The 19,727-nt window shown below is 39.2% G+C and overlaps 1 protein-coding gene and 1 pseudogene across 2 annotated transcripts in view; one reads left to right on the forward strand and one right to left on the reverse strand.

The window, feature by feature from the left end:
* The window catches only part of ACADL (acyl-CoA dehydrogenase long chain), a 42,322-nt gene that overhangs the window by 8,474 nt on the left and 14,121 nt on the right, over positions 1 to 19,727 (reverse strand). For both annotated transcript variants that reach the window (XM_027588208.2, XM_027588209.2), the window contains exons 5-9: positions 16,106 to 16,172; positions 13,332 to 13,496; positions 12,553 to 12,654; positions 11,543 to 11,656; positions 54 to 181 (exon numbers count right to left, since the gene is read on the reverse strand). In XM_027588208.2, the coding sequence (XP_027444009.1) occupies positions 54 to 181; positions 11,543 to 11,656; positions 12,553 to 12,654; positions 13,332 to 13,496; positions 16,106 to 16,172 (576 nt within the window). The remainder of the gene's footprint in view (positions 1 to 53; positions 182 to 11,542; positions 11,657 to 12,552; positions 12,655 to 13,331; positions 13,497 to 16,105; positions 16,173 to 19,727) is intronic.
* LOC113919518 lies at positions 17,100 to 17,659 on the forward strand (annotated as a pseudogene).

The following is a 19,727-nucleotide window of genomic DNA, read 5'->3' on the forward strand; positions in this document are numbered from 1 at the left end:
ATTGCATAACAGTCTGTGCAAACACCACATTTTAATTACTGAAGCACGCATACCAATATTTCGCCATGGAGGCCGTGGCAGAGTCCAGACGTTTCTTTTCATGCAGCTGAAGACAGCTGTCCACAAAAGCTCTGGTTACACAAATGTGTGTTTTTAATTCTGCCAGCTTATGCTGCACTGTCTTGAATTTAAAGAAAATGAAAGGGAAAAAACTGAGCATAGAAGAAGAGCATATTTTTAGTCACCTAGTATATCAAAAATTATGTAATGGAAGATCTTTAGAGCAAAACAAAAGCAGAATTACCGGTTCTTTTTTTTTTTTTTCCCCTCTCTAAGAGGCATATGTTAAACTAAATAACTTAAATTTAAAACCCACTATATTCATTGCTAGAGAAATCTGTACTAAAAGATGAAAAAAGAGATAAATACATAAACAACATCTCATGTTTTAGATTAAAAAAAAAATTTAGACCAGTTAGGGAAACTGCCTGAAAAACAGCAATGGCTTCAATAGGTGAGCACCATCTGGTGGTACAGTCCTTTAATACAGCTGTTGAAAACACCTCTTTTTCCTCCAGAATCTAAATCCATATAGAATGTCTTTTTTTGCTTTTTATAAAGAATTTGTCTCTATTAATGAAATTAAGTATACACATTTATCTATTCTGCTTCTTTGTCTTGGAGTAAAATAATAAAGTAACAAGCTGGAAGGACAACATTAAAAATATTTATTAGACATTATTTTATATGGCAAAGTATTTAATTTAGATCTACAGAATGTAGAATAACAGCATCAGAGCACTCAGATATCAAAGTCCAGTATGCTCCAACCTCTTTCATCTCTCTCTGCCCTTCCTCCGATCCCTCTCAATAGCTAGTCTCTAACTTGAACTGAATGATCTGGAATGGCCAATGTTAATATTTTATACTTTCTCCTCCTGGCCATAGACAACCTATAGTAGCCTTCGAAATCATTCTCTCTACTCTCAAGTGTTTTTGACTGCTTTCACTTCAATCAAATTTTCTTATATTCCAGTTTCTTGGCTCTCATACCTTGAATTCTGAGTTTACATCTGGTCTCTTTGGCACCAACTCTTGAAACTCCTTCAGGAAACTGGCTTGGATTTGACATACTAGCCTTCCACTTTGGGTAACCCCCCAAAATACACCCCATTCTAGTTGACCTCTTAGGTTCAAGGCCCAGCTATGGTCAGCTGGCTCTGTCTTCCTTGCGGAAATTCAGACAGAACAGAGTTTTGATCATGCTGCTATGGAATTCATGAGTGAGACCTTTGCTGTGGCTAATAAAAGGCGTGGAAGTTAGTGACAAAGTGGCACAGTTAAAATCAAACTAGAAATTCATGTGCCCCACCTATGCACTGGCAAGTTCAAAGCCATGATTGAGTCCCCAAAAGGAAGGCTTTAGGGACCAGATTCTCAAGAGGATGCTGGCCCTGCCATTCCTATTGACTAGGGCAATTCTCAAACCACAAAACTGAACCTTTTAGCATCGTTGTTGTGGGGACAGTTTGGGTACTTCCCATTTCCAGAAAAGAGTAGAAAAGGAATATAATAAGACCCGGGACCAGGCAAGACCTGAGGGTCAGGAGGAGTAGGTGCTATGAGGGACCGATTCCTCAGAGGTGTATCAATATAACTACCATGCCAATGAAAAACCCAACTGACTGCATTTCGCTTGGCTTTACTCCATCCTGTTCTAGAAACAAACAATATGACTGGCACCTAATGGTTCCAAAACCAAGCAATAGGAAGATTGGTGCCACATTTTTTCTACCTCTGTATCCTGGCCTCTGATTCAGAACATGCTGGGTCACATCAAAACCTTCTCCCCCGCCCCACTCTTTCCCTTACCTTGTTTATCTCCCTTTCTATTCATTTATATTTAATTAGGCCAAATCTCTATCACCTAATCAGCATGAAGTTTCCCACTTCCACCCCAAACATTCAAGATTATTCACAGAAAACCTAAAGATGGAAGAAGAAATGGAAAAAAGTGAGGAAATACTGTTCTATACATTGAAAACAGATGAGTATATATCCCCTCTAAGCCTATTCCTGGTTTAGTTCAGTGACATTATCTATAACACTTTATTTGGAAAATAAGTGAGAATCTGACAATTTTTTAAATTTATTTATTTTTATTTGAAAGAGAGAGAGAGAGCACACGCAGTGGGGAGAGACAGAGGGAGAGGGAGAGAATCCCAAGTAGAGTCCCTGCTGGGAGCAGAGCCCAATGTGGGGCTTGACCCCACAACCCTGAGACCATGACCCAAGCCAAAATCAATAGTCAGATGCTCAACAGACTGAGCCACCCAGAAGCCCTGAGAATCTGACAATTCTTAAGATACTTTTGCCCTCTCCCCACTGTGATGGCGCACTTGAGAATTTATGCACTATTTACAATGTGAGAGAATCAAGATCTCTAAGCCCAATTCCCTCACATGAGAGCTATTTCTCTGGGAATGCTGGGAGCTTCCAGAAGCTGAAGTTAAATTTCAGATCAGAATGGGCTCATTTAGAATTCTTGCTTTAATTCGTTTAGTGAAGTCCACAGGTTTGAAGAAATTAATGCCTCCAAGAATACATAATTTACTCTCTGGGGATAAAGAGATTAAATATTTGCATATTTTAGACATCACTTTGGGCATTACTATACAGATTTTGTCTTGGCTCTTCACTGCAGACATTGCCTCATGTTTTCAGAAATTATTCTGTAATGGATGGTGGTGAATAATTGTACCACACATTATTAGCAAGGTGCTTCTTGTGAATGATCAACACACTTGTAGCAATATTTTAAAACATTCATTAATAACTAATAGATACTACTGCAGCTAGCATTTTAAAAAAAATCCTCAAAACCTACTGAGTGAATCAAAGTATCTTTCAGAGTTCTGAAAGACACAACTCTTTGAATCATACAATTGTGGAACTGGAATACAATTTGAAGAGGTTATCTAGCCCACATTCCATTTAAACAAAAGCATTAATTGTACTCTAACATATTATAACTCAAATATAAAATATAACATTGGGGTGCCCAGGTGGCTTAGTTGGTTAAGCATCTGCCTTCGGCTCAGGTCATGATCCCAGGGTCCTGGGATCGAGTCCTACATCGGGCTCCCTGCTCAGCAGTCTCCCTCTCCCTCTCCCTCTGCCTGCCGCTCTCCCTGCTTGTGCTTTCTCTCTCTCTGACAAATAAATAAAATCTTAAAAAAATATACATATATAAATAAAATATAACATGTTAGGTTTGCCATTTAATTTTATAGTTAATTAACCCCCCACTCAAGGTCTTAAGAATTGGGTAATTACTTTTTGGAGGAATGTAAAGAAGAAGTGCTGTTTTTTTCCTCTCCTATTCCTTTTTGTAATATTCTGTGCTCTTACAATCAAGAGGATACCACACAGGAAATAACTAAAGCTTGTCTTAGAAAAGAACATTGAATTTTCACTTCATTGCCCATGGGTGAAGGAAGTGGGGAAAGAAAAAAAGGTCTATCTACTTTAAATTTCTGGGTAGTAAATAGTGTGTGTGAGTTAAGAGTGTAGGTTCTGGAGTTATAATCTGTGTTATCTTGGCAAAATTGCTTAACCTCTCCATGCCTCAATCTCCTTATCTGTAAAATGAGGGTAAATATAACTTATTTTATAAAGAGTTGTGAAGAAAAAATGAGACAATTCATTTAGCACAGTGTCTGGCACATGGAAACAATGCAATAATGAGTCACTATCATTATTTATATCTGAGTTTTACCTAATTATTATCTAATCTTTAGAAAACCATAAGATTTGACATCAAATATGGAGGGTATGAATGAAAGGAAATGAAAATCCTGTAATAATTGCCACTTAAGTATGATAGGTCTCCATCCTAAAAAGAATATGATTTTTTTGGTGGAATGTATCCAAATGGCAGAAAGGCCCCAAATGTTTAAAATTCAAGGATAACAAAGAGAAAGGAAGGAAACTGAATAGTTAAATGACCATAAGATGACATTTGGCTAAGTATAATATGACATTTAAAGGTCTTCTATTTCATTTTAATAACCAGAACGATAGTGTACCCAGCTCTAGAATAGGAGGTGAAAGTAATATATTGGTTGTTCATATTCTTTGAATACATTCCTAGACTGAATATGAAAATATTACTCAAAGGTACTTATTTCAATAAAACAGAAAGATTAGAAGAAATATCTCAAAAATCTGAAAACATACATATGTTCATGCAGAAAACCATACTACAGGGAGCCCTAGTATACGGGCAGAAGCAATGCTACTGCCACCTAGTGAAATTTTGGTAAACTACATTTGAAAGGAGGCAATAATAAAACGGTACTTGCTTTGAAATATATATAAACTATACATAAATTTTCTATTACTATATAAAATACATATTAATATATAACATATATTAATATATGAAATACATATATTATAAACTTTTTTCCTTCTATGGGAAAACATTATACCAATTTCCTATTTCCTTCATGGTCAAATGTCAAATCAGACAACATTCTGAGTTATAGACAATCTGGGTAATATCATGGTCATCTTTGTTGTCATTTAATACGTATTCCATAAAAGGAAATGTAGATTTCCAAGGAGATGGAAAATATGCTTATTGGGTTCACTTTTTATTTTTTTAAAAGATTTTATTTATTTATTATGTCAGAGAGAGAGAGAAAGAGGGAGAGAGCACAAGCAGGGGGAGCGGCAGGCAGAGGGAGAAGCAGACTCCCCGCTGAGCAAGGAGCCCGATGTGGGACTTGAGACCCAGGACCCTGGGATCATGACCTGAGCCAAAGGTAGATGCTTAACCAACTGAGCCACCCAGGCGTCCCTATTTTTTAATTTTTTAAAAAAATTTATTTCCGAGAGAGAGAGCACATGTGTGCAGGGTGGGGAGGGCCAGGAGGAGAGGGAGAGTCTTAAGCAGACTCTGTGCTCAGCATAGAGCCCGATGTGGGGCTTGATCTCAAGATCCTGAGCCAAAACCAAGAATTGGACATTTGACCGACTGTGCCACCCAGGCTCCCCAAGGTTCACTTTTTATAGTATCCATAATAGGGCTAAAAGGCATGAAATTGGTGGTGGTTGGATTTCAGAAGCAAAAGCTATTACAGACATACCTTGTTTTCTTGCTCTTTGCTTCATTGCACTTTGCAGATGTTGTATTTTTAACAAATTGAAGGTCTGTGGTGACCCTCTGTTGACCAAGTCTATCTGTACCATTTTTCCAACAGCATTTGCTCACTTTGTGTCTCTGTGTCATATTTTGGTAATTTTCACAATATTTCAAACTTTTTCATTATTATTATATTTGTTATGGTGATCAGTGATTTTTGATATTACTATTCTTGTTTTGAGGCACCATGAACCACACCCATATAAGATGGTAATCTTAATCGATAAATGTGTGTGTTCTGATCGCTCCACTGACCAGCCGTTCCCCCATCCCCTGAGCCTCCCTATTCCTTGTGACACAAAAATACTGAAATGAGACCCATTTTTAACCCTACAATGGCCTCTAAAGGTCCAAGTGAAAGGGAGGAGTCATACACCACTCATTTTAAATCAAAAGCTAGAAATGATTAAGCTTCCTGAGGAAGGTATGTCAAAAGCAAGCCAGGCTGAAAGCTATGCTTCTTATACCAGTTAGCCAAGCTGTGAATGCAAAGGAAAAGTTCTTGAAAGAAATTAAAAGTGCTCCTCCCGTGAACATGTGAGTGATAAAAAAGTGAAACAGCCTTGGGCGCCTGGGTGGCTCAGATGGTTGGGCGTCTGCCTTCGGCTCAGGTCATGGTCCCAGGGTCCTGGGATCGAGTCCCACATCGGGCTCCCTGCTCAGCGGGGAGCCTGCTTCTCCCTCTGCTTCTCTCTCTCTCTCTGTCTCTCATGAATAAATAAATAAAATCTTTAAAAAAAAAAGTGAAACAGCCTTATTGCTGATATAGAGAAAGTTTGAGTGGTCTGGATAGAAGATCAAAACATCCACAACATTTCCTTAAGCCAAAACCTAATCCAGAGCAAGGCCCTAACTCTCCTTAATTCTATGAAAACTGAGAGAGGTGGGAGGAATTTGAAGAAGTTTGAAGTTGGCAGAGGTTGGTTCATGAGGTTTAAGGAAAGAAGCCATGTCAATAACATAAAGTTGCAAGTTGAAGCAGCGAGTACTGATGCAGAAGCTGCAGCAGCAGGTTATCCAGAAATTCCAGCTAAGATCATTAACAAAGGTGGCTACACTACACAATGGGTTTTCAGTGTAGATGAACCAGCCTTATATTGCAAGAAGATGCCATCTATGACCTTCACAGCTAGAAAGGAGAAGTCAATGCCTGGCTTCAAAGCTTCAAAGGACAGGCTGCCTTTCTTGCCAGGGGCTAATGCAGCTGGTGACTAAGTTGGAGCCAGTGCTCACTGGCCATTCTGAAAATCCTAGGGCCCTTAAGAATTATGCTAGATCTATTCTGCCTGTGTTCTAGAACTGGAACAACAAAGCCTGGATAACAGCACATCTGTCTACAACATGGTTGATTTATTGATTATGTTAAGCCCACTGTTGAGCTCAGAAGAAAAAAATGCCTTTCAAATATTACTGCTTATTGACAATGCACCTGATCACCCGAGTTCTGACTGAGATGGCAATGAGATTAATGTTGTTTTCATGCCTACTAACACAACATCCATTCTGCAGCCCATGGATTAAGGAGCAATTTTGACTTTCCAGTTGTATTATTTAAGGAATACATTTTGTAAGGCTGTAGCTGCCATAGATAGTGATTCCTCTGATGGATCTGGGCCAAGTAAAGTGAAAACCCTCTCCAAAGAATCCACCATTCCAAATGCCATTAAGAACATTCATGAATCATAGGAAGACGTGGAAATATCAACATTCACGGGGGTTTTAGAAGTAGTTGATTCCAACCCTTCTGGATGACTTTGAGGGATACAAGACTTCAGTGGATGAAGTGACTGTGGACGTGGTGGGGACAGCAAGAGAACTAGAATCAGAAAGTGGAGCTGGGAGACAGGACTGAATTGCTGCAATCTTATAATAAACTTTAACAGATGAGGAGTTGCCTTTTATGGATGAACAAAAAAGTGGTTGTTCAGCAGATTCTGGTAAAGATGCTGTGAGGATTGTGGGAATGACAACAGAAGGTTCAGAATATCACACAAACCTAGTTGATGAAGCAGCAGCAGAGTTTGAGAGGACGGACTCCAATTTTGAAAGAAGTTCTACTGTGGATAAAATGCTAGCAAAAGGCATTGTATGCTACAGAAAGATTGTTAAGGGAAGAGTCAACTGATGTGGCCAAGTTCATTGTTGTCTTAAAAAAAAAAAGGCAAAGCCACCCAACCTACAGCCGCCACCAGCCTGATCAGTCGGCAGCCATCAACATCGAAGCAAGACCCTCCATCAGCAAAAAGATTACCCCTCACTGAAGGCTAGATGATGGCTAGCATTTTTAGCAATGAAGTATTTTTTAATAAAGGTATGCACACATTTATTTTTTTGCAAAGATTTATTTATTTATTTGAGAGAGGGAGGGAGAGAGCACACACACACAGGGGGAAGGGGCAGAGGGAGAGGGAGAAAGAGTCTTAAGCAGACTCTACACTGAGTGCAGAGCCCCACTCGGGGCTCAATCTCATGACCCTGCAATCAGACCTGAGCCAAAACCAAGAGTCATATGCTTAACCAACTGTACCACGTAGGTGCCCCATATCTATGTACACCTTTTAGACATAATGCTATTGCACGCTTAGTAGACTACAGTATAGTGTAAAGATAACTTTTATATGCACTGGGAAGCCAAAAAATTCATTAGACTTGCTTTATTGCAATATTCTGGAACAGAACTGGCCAGTATTTTCTAGGTATGCCTATAAAGTACTTTGGGTAAAGTTCAGAAAGTCACGGAGTAATACTTCATGTTGGGAGGAGCCTATGGTGTGTATTTTAAGAATCACACCTATCAAATTACATTTCAGCATACAACTTTTAGAGGGCAATCAATACATATTTGCTCAATGAAGCAAAAAGGAATAAATTATGTATATCACTATTTCTCAAAGGGAGAATATTGGCATTTTGAGTGAGACAATTAGTTGCTTTACAAAGCTATCTCTGAATTACAGGACATTTAACGGTATCAGCCTCCAGAGCACCAAATATGAAACATCCCTCCCATTGCTGTGTACCCCACTTCCTGACAGTTCTAAATACCTGGGGGGAAGAGGGCAATCACTGAGAATCACTGTGATGTGTAAATTAATGATACATAAATGAAAAGCAATATAAAATATAAAATCCTTACTTTGAAGGAAATCACAATTTAGGCAAGTCAAACCATACCATTTTTTAAAATTTTTTTAAAAAGATTTTATTTGTTTATTTGTTAGAGAGAGAGAAAGAGCACAAGCAGAGGGAGAGGGAGCAGGAGAAGCAGGCTCCCTGCTGAACAAGGAGCCCGACGTGGGACTCGATCCCAGCTGAGCCGAAGGCAGATGCTTAAATGACTGAGCCACTCAGGCATCCCAAACCACACCATTTTTAAAAATGTTTTCTAAAGTGTGTGCCTCATTTTAGATTCAGATTCAGAACAACTATTTTTAGATCTATTTTATGTCAATAAGACAGGATACGAAGTTTTTTTCAGAATGGAAAAACTTTTTTTTTTTTTAAAGATTTTATTTATTTATTTGAGAGAGAGCAAAAGTGATCACAGAGGCAGAAGGAGAGGGAGAAGCAGACCCGCTGATGAGTGGAGAGCCTGATGCTGGGCTTGATCCCAGGACCCTGAGATCATGATCTGAGCTGAAGGCAGACACTTAACCGACTGAGCCACCCAGGCACCCAGGAAAAAGGTAACTTGATGAACATTCAGGTAGCAAATAATTCTCAAAATGGCCTGGGGTAGGTCCAGAACAGGAGCCAGAAGTTGATAAAAAGGTTCCCTTCATTGATTGGAACAAAATGGAGGAATATATTATGTAAGGGAAAAATAGCAAACTTTAGGCGGTGGTTAGTTTGCCAGGCAATATTCTGAGCACTCTGGGTGTACCATCTAATCCTCACAGCAATTCTATAAGGTAGCTACAGATATTATTTACATCTTGTAAATAAGAAAATGCTTTGGAGAGCCATCATATAACCTGACTAGACCACGGAGATCCAAGTAGCTGAGCTAGGACTTAACCATGCCTGAAGTTAATTTCTGTAATGCTGGTCCTAAAAGGCTACCAAAGTGTTTCATTTCTGCCTTGCCCTTTACAAAGTCCATCATCTAATAGGTCATTCCACTTCACACTGTTCCAAGTAGATGTCCAACTCCAGGTTTTTTGCTGGTAAAATGTTTAACCAATTTTATGACTGCCTTGTTTTTAAGCTGTTCATTTAAGAGGAAACTAGAGTCTAATATTTGATTGGCATGGTTAGTGATTATGGCCACCATATGCTGAGTTCTTTGGCAAATACCTTCAACTTCCTTGCAAAACCCAACTTTAAACAATCATCCACCTACTCTGTGCTTGACCCTGGATGGCTAAACCCTTCTAGTAAATCTAATACATGAAAAAGCAGAAGGTGGGACGCCTGGGTGGCTCAGTCGGTTAAGCATCTGCTTTTGGCTCAGGTCATGATCCCGGGATCCTGGGATTGAGTCCCGCATCGGGCTCCTTGCTCAGCAGGGAGCCTGCTTCTCCCTCTGTGTGTGCTCTCCCTCTCTCTGACAAATGAATAAATAAAAAATCTTAAAAAAAAAAGCAGAAGGTACCATTATAAACCATGATCATTAACCTCATCCGAGTGCTCAATACTGCTAGCAGCCTTTACTACATTTTTCGAGTTAGTTCAGTCTCTCAATTTGAAGACGTATTTCAAATCTTCCTCTCCTTGGACACTTCCATGTCCCCTTCACTCACCTGTTTTTCAAGAACTGAGTCTCCCTATATTACTTAAGGGAAATGGAAGCCTTCATAAAAGAGCTTTTGCAATTTTCTACCAACAGAGCTAAGTATCTGAATGAACCTAGACCTGTCCTCTCCTCTTTTCTTCCTGTTACGGTGGGGGAAAGGTCTCTGCTGTGGGGGTGGGAAGGCCTATCTTTCCATGTGCTTTGGCACCCACAACCTAAGACTTTCTCAAATATCATATGCAGCTGATTATCTTCTTCATATCTACAATATTTCCCTCTTAACTAAATCCTTTCTCTAGGTATTAAAATGTGCCTCCAGCATTCTCATCTTAATGACAAAAACTTAATAATCTCTAAATATGTCACTGGACCCCAAAGTTCTGCCCCCCACCCTCTTCTCACCCCCTAGTGACTATCTTTCTCTTAACTACCATTCACAGCCGAACTCAGGAAGAGTTGCCTGCTATCAATATCTTTACTTCTCCATTTCCATTTACTCCTCTACCCACTCTGGTCTGGCACCACCCCACCCTAGTCCATTAATGGCTCTTAAGAAATAACTTCCCTATCACTATGTCCAATGGGCACTCTTTTTAAATTAATTAATTTTAATTCAATTAATTAACATATAAGGTATTATTTGTTCCAAGGGTACAGGTCTGTGATTCATCAGTCTTATATAATACCCAGTGCTTATTACAATACATACCCTCTCCAGTGTCCATCACCCAGTTACCCCATCCCTCCATCCCGCTCCCTTCCAGCAGCCCTCACTTTGTTTCTTAAGATTAAGAATCTCTTATGGTTTGTCTCCCTCTCTGGTTTCATTTTTTCCCTCTCTTCCCCTATGATACTTTGCCTTGTTTCTTAAATTCCACATATCAGTGAGATCGTATGATAACTGTCTTTCTCTGACTTATTTCTCTTAGCATAATACCCTCTAGTTCCATCCATGTGATTGCAAATGGCAAGATTTCATCTTTTTGATGGCTGCGTAATATTCCATTCTATCTATCTATCTATCTATCTATATCACATCTTCTTTATCCATTCATCTTCCAATAGGCATTCTTTTTTTTTTTTAAAGATTTTATTTATTTATTCATGAGAGACAGAGAGAGAGAGAGAGAGAAGCAGAGGGAGAAGCAGGCTCCCAAGGAGCAGGGAGCCCGATGTGGGACTCGATCCCAGGACCCTGGGATCATGACCTGAGCCGAAGGCAGACGCTTAACCATCTGAGCCACTCAGGCGCCCTTCCAATAGGCATTCTTGACCTTCATCTTAGTTTCCCTCTAAGTGCCTTTGGTCCCACTCCTGCCTACTTGAAATCTTTCCTCTTGGCTTCTGGGACACTACTTGCTTGATTTGCTTTTTTCTTTCTAGCCATTCATTCTCTGTTGTCTTTGCAGGTTCTTCCCCTCCTACTCCACCTGTAAATCCTGCATTTTTCTCAGGACTCTGTCCTAGAACCTCTTCTTGTCTTATTCCCTCAACGGTCTCATCTACCTCCATGGATTCTATACTACCTCTATGAAAATTACTCCATATTCATATTTAGATTGACGTCACTTAATACAAAACTATGACGACAAGCTTACCTGCATATGTGCAACTGTTTTCCCAAAAACTTTTCTTTCTTTAACGTAATTCCTGGTTTCTTCAAACATGAATTCACTGGCTGAAACTGCCAACTCAGCAATCAGTAGCCTTTCCTATAACACAAAATTAGGTCTAAGAATCATTCTAATTCCACAAGTGATTTTCACATGATTTCAGTGATGATAAATCTTATAAATAATCTTAATAAAACTCATAAAAATTAATTTATTTCTTAATTCTCTGAGAAAATGTTCCCACAGAGATTTACAAAAATATTTTGACATATCCATAATTCTCTAAAACAAATCCTTTATTTTTATAAATGACTGTCTTCACTACATATACAGACATAGTTTATTTCATTCCTTCTTCTCATCATTCATCTATGAGAAGAAAAATATGAAATTCTTGATTTTTATTTATTGATCTCTGCACATTACATGTCCTAATAGGTCTGTGAAAATCAACATCTTAAAGGGTACAGATTAAATTCTATTAGTGCAATCCACAGTCACTTTAAATCATCTTGCTGGTGATTTCTGTGGCAGTGTTTCTAGCCTTGTCCCCAATTTTACGTTTAGCCCAGGCTGAGGCAGTTACTAGGCAAATGCACCTATGCTCATATGCTGGCATGTGAGGCTCAATGATCGTTCAGCTAGCACACTCCAAAAACACAGATGGAGGGCTGACCTTATTGGGTATGAACTCAACCACCTTCCCCTTTGATTCTCAGGTATTACAAAAAAAATCCTGCCAAATGTTTCGGCTGACAGTTCCTTATAAGGAGCTAAGAATTCTTGACTTGTAGTTAAGAAGCTACAATCATTCTAAGAGGATATTACAGCTATGAAATACCTAATTTCCCCACTCACTTATAAGCATTGATTCATATCCCTGAGTTAATGATTGACTATATCACCAGTTTTATATACGTAAACTTACACAGTTCTATGTTATTTCATTCGACTTCATTTGCTAATCGGAAGATAGACTCTGTAATAACTCTGACCTGTGGAAGTTCTTGCATGAGGTAATAGAAGCCTTTATTTTCTTCTCCAAGTAGACTACTAGCTGGCAACCGGACATCTTCAAAGAATAATTCTGCAGTATCCTAAGGGATCACACAATTAAGTACACAATTATTTCATTTAAGTCTCCCAACAAGCCAATGAGGTAATGATTATTTCCATTTAAGAAAACAAAAGCAAGAACAAAATAAACCGGAAGCCAAGTTGGGGTGGTTAATGACTACAACGAGGAGGTGGTAAACCAGGGATTCAAACTCAGATCCCCCGATTCCAAAAACACGTGGCTTTCTCACTACCACACACTGCCATTCTAGCTCCAGTCTCGTCCAGTCTTGTCCAGTTCTGTACATACCAAGAGCTAAGTGTTTCTAATGCGTATTAAGTAAAACATGTTTTTCTTTTTTGGTAATGAAAAACTACCAGATAATTATCAAATAATAGAAAAATATTTTCTGCTCTTACTTCATAATTTTCTTCAATCAATTTAATAGAAGGCCTATTAACATATAATTAATTTTGCCATTTCTGAAGCAGATACTCAAAATACCTTGATTCACTTCTGATGCTGAGTAACAGAAAGAGATACAGTTAGATAAATGGAATAAATCTCTTACCATTTCTGAAAAGCGTATCTTAGGAATTTGGCATAAGAAGGCATGATTTGATATACATATATCAAACTTATAGAACTACATAGTTCTATAAGGCATAACTGAGTTAACTCAATTATTTATAATTAATAATTTATACTGTGACTTACCTGGGCTTTTAATCCCATTTTTTGTAGCTTTTGTCCCTTGATAAATCCTTTCATTCCACTTTCCACCAGAAAAAGGCTAATGCCATGGGCAGGAGACTGAGCTTCACGATTTGTGACTGCCACAACAAGCACAACGTCACTCAGCCACCCATTGGTGATGAATACCTGCAAACCCCAAATATACTGTGATATATATATTGCAATAAATCAGGTCCATGTATAAGTCATGATTGGAGGAAAGTATTCAAGAAGACTAAACGAGACAAGACATTCTTTACGTCTCTCTTTGTACTCTACCCAAGTATCTGCAGTGTTAATAACCTACATGAGGTTATTAAAGAACACAAGGAAAGCAACCCAATGCTTCAAAGAATGAAGCCAGTACATTTTCATTCCACAATTAATACTATAAATAATAATGAACAGAGCTTATTATGTCCTTTCCAAACTAAAACAGAATTATCTATAAAAATGATAAAAGGATAAACTGTATTCTAGAAAGAAGTTGCAGATGAGAAAAAGGAATCTGTTCTAAGTGGCACTATACTATTAAAGAAGAATTATGTTCTAAAATCCACAGTGCTGTACATACAAATAATGGGAAATAAGCCAATGATACTAGCATTGTCTACATGACAGCAAGTGAAGGGGGACATGGTTATATGTAAATTTATATCAAAATTTGTAATAGGGCTGGGATTATCCCTACTGAGGGCCATCGTTTTTAATTTTTTTATTTTCTGGTATTGAATGATTATAACATAAGCTCATTGTAGATGTTACACAGATGGTATATTGTGATAAAGAAAAAGGGGAAAATCCTCCATCAGTCCATCATACAGAAAGCATTATGAATTTCCTTTCTGGTCTTTTTTCTTTTAACATAGTTGAAATCTATATGCATTTTCACTTAAGTGTTAATATGATCTCTTCATTTAATGTAATTATTTTTCTATACCATTAAAAACTTCCTATCGATGCCTTAATGGGCGCATATTAGGTCATCTTATTGGTGTACTATATTTACTTACTTATTCCTTTACTTCTGCTTCCTTTCAATTTTTTGTTATGTCTAATAGAGATTTGGTAGCTGTCAGTGGTGCTTTCCTGGGTGGTTCGCACAGAAGACTTGCTTAGAAAGCTGGAGTCATAGGAGAATGGGTTCCCATTTCTTTCTTTCTTTTTTTTTTTTTAAGATTTTATTTATTTATTTGAGAGAGAGGGAGAGGCAGACTCCCTGCCAAGCAGACAGCCCGATGTGGGACTCAATCCCAGGACCCTGGGATCATGACCAGAGCTGAAGGCAGACACCCAACCGACTGAGCCACCCAGGAGCCCCCTCATTTTACTTTTGACCAAGTATCTAGTCTTCTGTGGCCCTCTGTGGACAGAGTTAAGTGATCATATACTGGAATCAGCACATATTTATTATCATCCTTAGAACGAATAATTTAGACAAAAATTCTTAAAGTATGTTTGGAAAAACACCAGTGACTCAAGATAATCTATGAAGAGAATTTCCTAGGTTCCAACTTTTAGAGGTTCACAACGTATATCAGCATATCAAAGAGTGAGAAGTTGCACACATTTTCCAAATTTATTTAACACCACAGATACTGTTTTTCTGTATAACAACTATGAAACTAGATTATGGAAAGGTCTTTAGAACTGGGCTACTCAAAATGTGTTCTTCAGACCAATGTCAGCCCACAAACTGCTCTTAGTCCTTGACAGTGTTAAGTACAGAAACTAAGAGTGTTTACAAAATTTTACAGCAATTTGACAGTATAACACTCAAACTTATGATTTTGTAAATTCGAGGGTATTAGTCTAAAACTAATTAGAAATTTTTAAAAAAAATTTCAAAGAAAATAAACATAATTAGTTCTTCAACAGGCTTTGAAACAATTTTTGGAAAGACCGCCTTAGTGTAAAAGATAAACATCTTTCGTTCACTTAACACTCAGTTGACAATAAATATTTACTGAGTTTATACTAGACACAGCTTTAGGTAAACAAAATCCTCTGCCATCATGATATTAGATTCTAAGGGACATATTTACTCCTAAGCCTCTCTGTAACCTTAATTGGAGTGCTTTCCAATTCTATCTGGGTTGATGGGACTCTCAGAAGGATTGAAGGGCTCTCAAATTCTATCAGATATCTTTCTCTCCTAAGAACTTTAGAAACTTCTTATTTTTTTAAAGATTTTATTCATTTATTTGACAGAGAGAGACACTGGGAGAGAGGGAACACAAGCAGGGGGAGTGGGAGAGGGAGAAGCAGGCTCCCCTCTGAGCAGGGAGCCCGACACGGGCTCGATCTCAGGACCCCAGGATCATGACCTGAGCCGAAGGCAGACAGACGTTTAATGACTGAGCCACCCAGGCGCCCCTCTTCTTGATATTTATAAGAAAATCTTATCCCAATTCTTTATGAATATCAAGTTTATTAATTATTATTTGTCTAATATTTGGACAATACAAGCCTTTCCTTCCTCTTTTGTGGCTTGATAAGGGTTGTTTGGAAGCTAAAACATTTGCCATATTAGCGAGGAGAGCATGGCAAATGGAACATAGAAGAGGCACAGATCTCATGTAATACAAATGTTGCAGAATTCTTACAAAACAAAACGACTTAAGTAAACTTAAGTGAACTCAATTCTTCCCGTGAGTCCACAGATTTGAGAGAATCAATAATGAGCAAGGGTTGAGACACTGTTACTCATGGCACGACTCAGGAAGGAAGGGCTATGGAAGCCCCTCTTTACACGCCTTGCTTCCATTGAGAATCCAGTCGCTTCCATCCTTTTTGGCATTTGTTCTTACTCCTTGCAAATCACTATAATTGGGAAAAAGTGAAGAATAATGAAAAGAAACTCATTAGTTGGTAAAAACTGAATTATCAAAAAGACCTTACGTATGTCTATAATGTGATAATTCAAAGTGCTTATACCATGATAGAAATTGACTTCTAATATTAGAAATGTTCACACAAATGCACTGAAAAAATCATGTCTGATGTATCATATTCTAAATGTATCTGATTAAGATTACATAAACTAGCCAGCTTTCACAGAGCATAAAAATTCCAAGTAGCATTCAAGACCTCCATATTAGACTCAGATGACATCTCAAGGGCGCCTGGGTGGCTCCGTTGGTTAAGCGACTGCCTTCGGCTCGGGTCATGATCCTGGAGTCCTGGGATCGAGTCCCGCATCGGGCTCCCTGCTCGGCAGGGAGTCTGCTTCTCCCTCTGACCCTCTTCCCTCTCGTGCTCTCTATCTCTCATTCTCTCTCTCTCAAATAAATAAAATCTTTAAAAAAATGACATCTCAAAGCCCACTATATTTGAGATTATTAGCCACCATGGACCTGCCGGCCTCCATTCACCTTGGTTCCTTCCCCTATCTCCATTGATCAAAACTTCGCTATTTAATCACTTCTCAGCCTTTTGGCTAAGATCAAGTAGAAAACTTAGCTATTTAAAAGACTATGTCTCAAGAGCTGAACCAGGCTAGGGTCTGAGAACAGGTTGATGGATCAAACTGTTCTGTCAACCCTGAGGTCCCATGAAGGAGAATAACCCTGATCCCTGCCCCATGGGAGGCCCAGACATGATGGAAACACACCCAGAGCCTGGAAAACCCTCAGAAACAATTTAAATGCAAAGTGGGCAGCTGAGCCTTGAGTGTACTCGGGCTGTAGAAATGGGAGGAGTCCACAGAGAAAGACTCCCTGGTAGAAGGTCATTTTAAAGAGGATTTAAAAAGGTGACAGTGACATGGCTGTGCCCCAGGCTTATCCACTGGGGCCCCTCCATGAGTCTGCCAGTGCCCTGATAGAGCCCCAGCCTTGCCCTGGAAGCGTGGCTGAGGGCTTCCTGGAGGAGGAGCTGTGGCTCAATGCTGAACTGAGCCAGCTGAAGTTCTTAGAGCCTGTGGGCATCATCCACATTTCTGTGGAGTATGCGTGGGAGCCACACCACAGCTATGTGACCCACTGTTCCCAGGGCCCCAAGGAAGAGCTCTTCCTGGGCATGAACCCTGGACCCTTTGGCATGGCCCAGACTGGGGTGTCCTTTGGGGAAATGAGCGTAGTCCAGGACTGGTTGGGCACTGGGGGACCTAGGTTGACCCTGCCCCGAGAGCGCCCGAAGAGATCCGTGCTCAAACTGGAGTACCCTCAGTCAGAGGGACCAGGGATATGGATGTTAAGAGTGAACTTCTTACGGGAGACTGAGGCTGGATCAGAGAAAGAATTCAGTGTGGCAGAGTGGGGAAGACCAGAAGACCTGGCTTTCTTCATCTCGGCTTTGAGACTTCATGACTCTGTAAAATTTAGGACTTTGGACAAATTTGATGAACCCTTCTAAGCCTCAGGATGCTCATCTGTAAAATGGGGATCCCTACCTCATGGGGTTGGTGTGGGGATTAAGTGAGATAACACTTGAAAGTACCTTGCGCTGTGCCTGGCAGGTGGGTGCTCCTTGTACTTCTTGCTTTTTTGCCTCTTGGTTGGGGCGTCACTGTCCCATGCTACAGAAGGAGCTCCCCCCACTCCCAAGACCTTGCTGGGTGAGGGGCAGATCCTTGCCCTGCCAGAGGTGGACCAATAACTTTATGAAAAACCCCGCCTCTGATTTTTCAGTCCAAGCATTAAAAATTCGTAATCCGGGGTGCCGAGGTGGCTCAGTCTTTGGCACAGGTCATGACCTCTCAGGTCATGATCTCTCTGGTTCCCCACTCAGCGGAGAGTCTGCTTCTCCCTCTCCCTTTCCCTCTGCCCCTCCCCCAACTCATGCTCTCAAATAAATAAATAAATTTTATTTATGAGAAAAAAAAAGCTCCTAAAAAAAAATTAAAAGACTATGTCTCAAATGCTTCCTCTAACAAGCCTGCTCTAAAAGTGGAATAGATTATTTTTCAAAATATAAAATATTCACAATTGAAATATGAAAAGTATAGACAATATCCCAGACCCCCAAAAAATACTGAAAATAATTTTACCTCCTGGAATAAACATTTCTAAAATACATCCTTCCATCATTTTTTTCAATGGAAACAGATACACACATATATGTATTTTTATAAAACTATATGCTTTTGACCTCTAAATAATATCTAATGCTTTTCTATAAGATCTTTTTTTATCATCAGCATAGAATTACATTGTATAGATTTATCATGATTTTTTAAAATTTTATTTTATTATGTTATGTTAGTCACCATATATTACATTATTAGTTTTTGATATAGTGTTCCATGATTCATTGCGTAAGATTTATCATGATTTTTTAAAACACTCTATTTAGGTAGTTTCCAATTTTTTGTAAATATCCTACAATGAGTAACATCATGTATAAAGAGTCTACATCAGTTACCCTAATCTTTGGAACTGTGAAGTGTTACCTTATATAGAAAAAGGGTCTTGCATATGTGATTAATTTAAGGATCTCGAGATGGGGAGACTATCTTGGATTATCTGATGGATGGACCTTAAATGCAAATGTCTTTGTGAAAGAGAGGCAGACAGAAATTATACAGACAGAAGAGGGGGGCAACATGACCACAGAGGCAGGCTGGAATGGAATGATAAGATAAGAAGGCCAGAAATGGTCAGACACCAGGAAATGGAAGAGGCAAGGAATGGATTCTGCCCTAGAATGTCTAGAGGGAGTGCAGCCCTGCTGATACCTTCATTTGGGCTGGATTTATACTGATTTTGGACTTCTGGCCTTCAGAATTGTGAGAGAATACGTTTCTGTCTTTCTAAGCCACCAAGTTTGTGGTAATTTGTTACCACTGAAACCATAGGAAAATAACACACTCTCTTAGAGCATTTATCTTGTATTTCAGTGACTAATTAAAAAGATCTGATCTTTCTTGCCTACCCCACTTACCAGACTCAAACCTTCTGAGGACATGCTGTATATCAAGTTTATATGCCCTTCACCTAGCATATTGCTTTGCACATAACAGGATCTCAAATGGGACACCTGGGTGGCTCAGTCGGTTAAGTGTCTGCCCAGGGTCCTGGAATCGAGTCCTGCATCAGGCTCCTTGCTCAGCGGGGAGCCTGCTTCTCCCTCCGCCTGCCACTCCCCCTGCTTGTGCACATTCTCTGTCTCTCTCTCTCTGACAAATAAATAAATAGGTCTCAGGCTGCTATCCTTAGAAAGGCCTGATTACAAGTTTGGGTTTTGGTTGGCATCTGTGAATTTGGCAGGAGGGTTCCCACCATTCCCAGAACAGAGAAGGGTAATGCACTGTACCTAAACTGTTTGAACAAATAATGATTGATGCTAAACACTTGTTTTTCTTCTGGGAGTCTCAACTTTTGTTACATGCTAGACTAACAGTATATGTGACCAACTTCCAATAAAATTCTGGGCACT

This window comes from Zalophus californianus, chromosome 3, assembly GCF_009762305.2.
Source record: "Zalophus californianus isolate mZalCal1 chromosome 3, mZalCal1.pri.v2, whole genome shotgun sequence".
NCBI lineage: Eukaryota > Metazoa > Chordata > Mammalia > Carnivora > Otariidae > Zalophus > Zalophus californianus.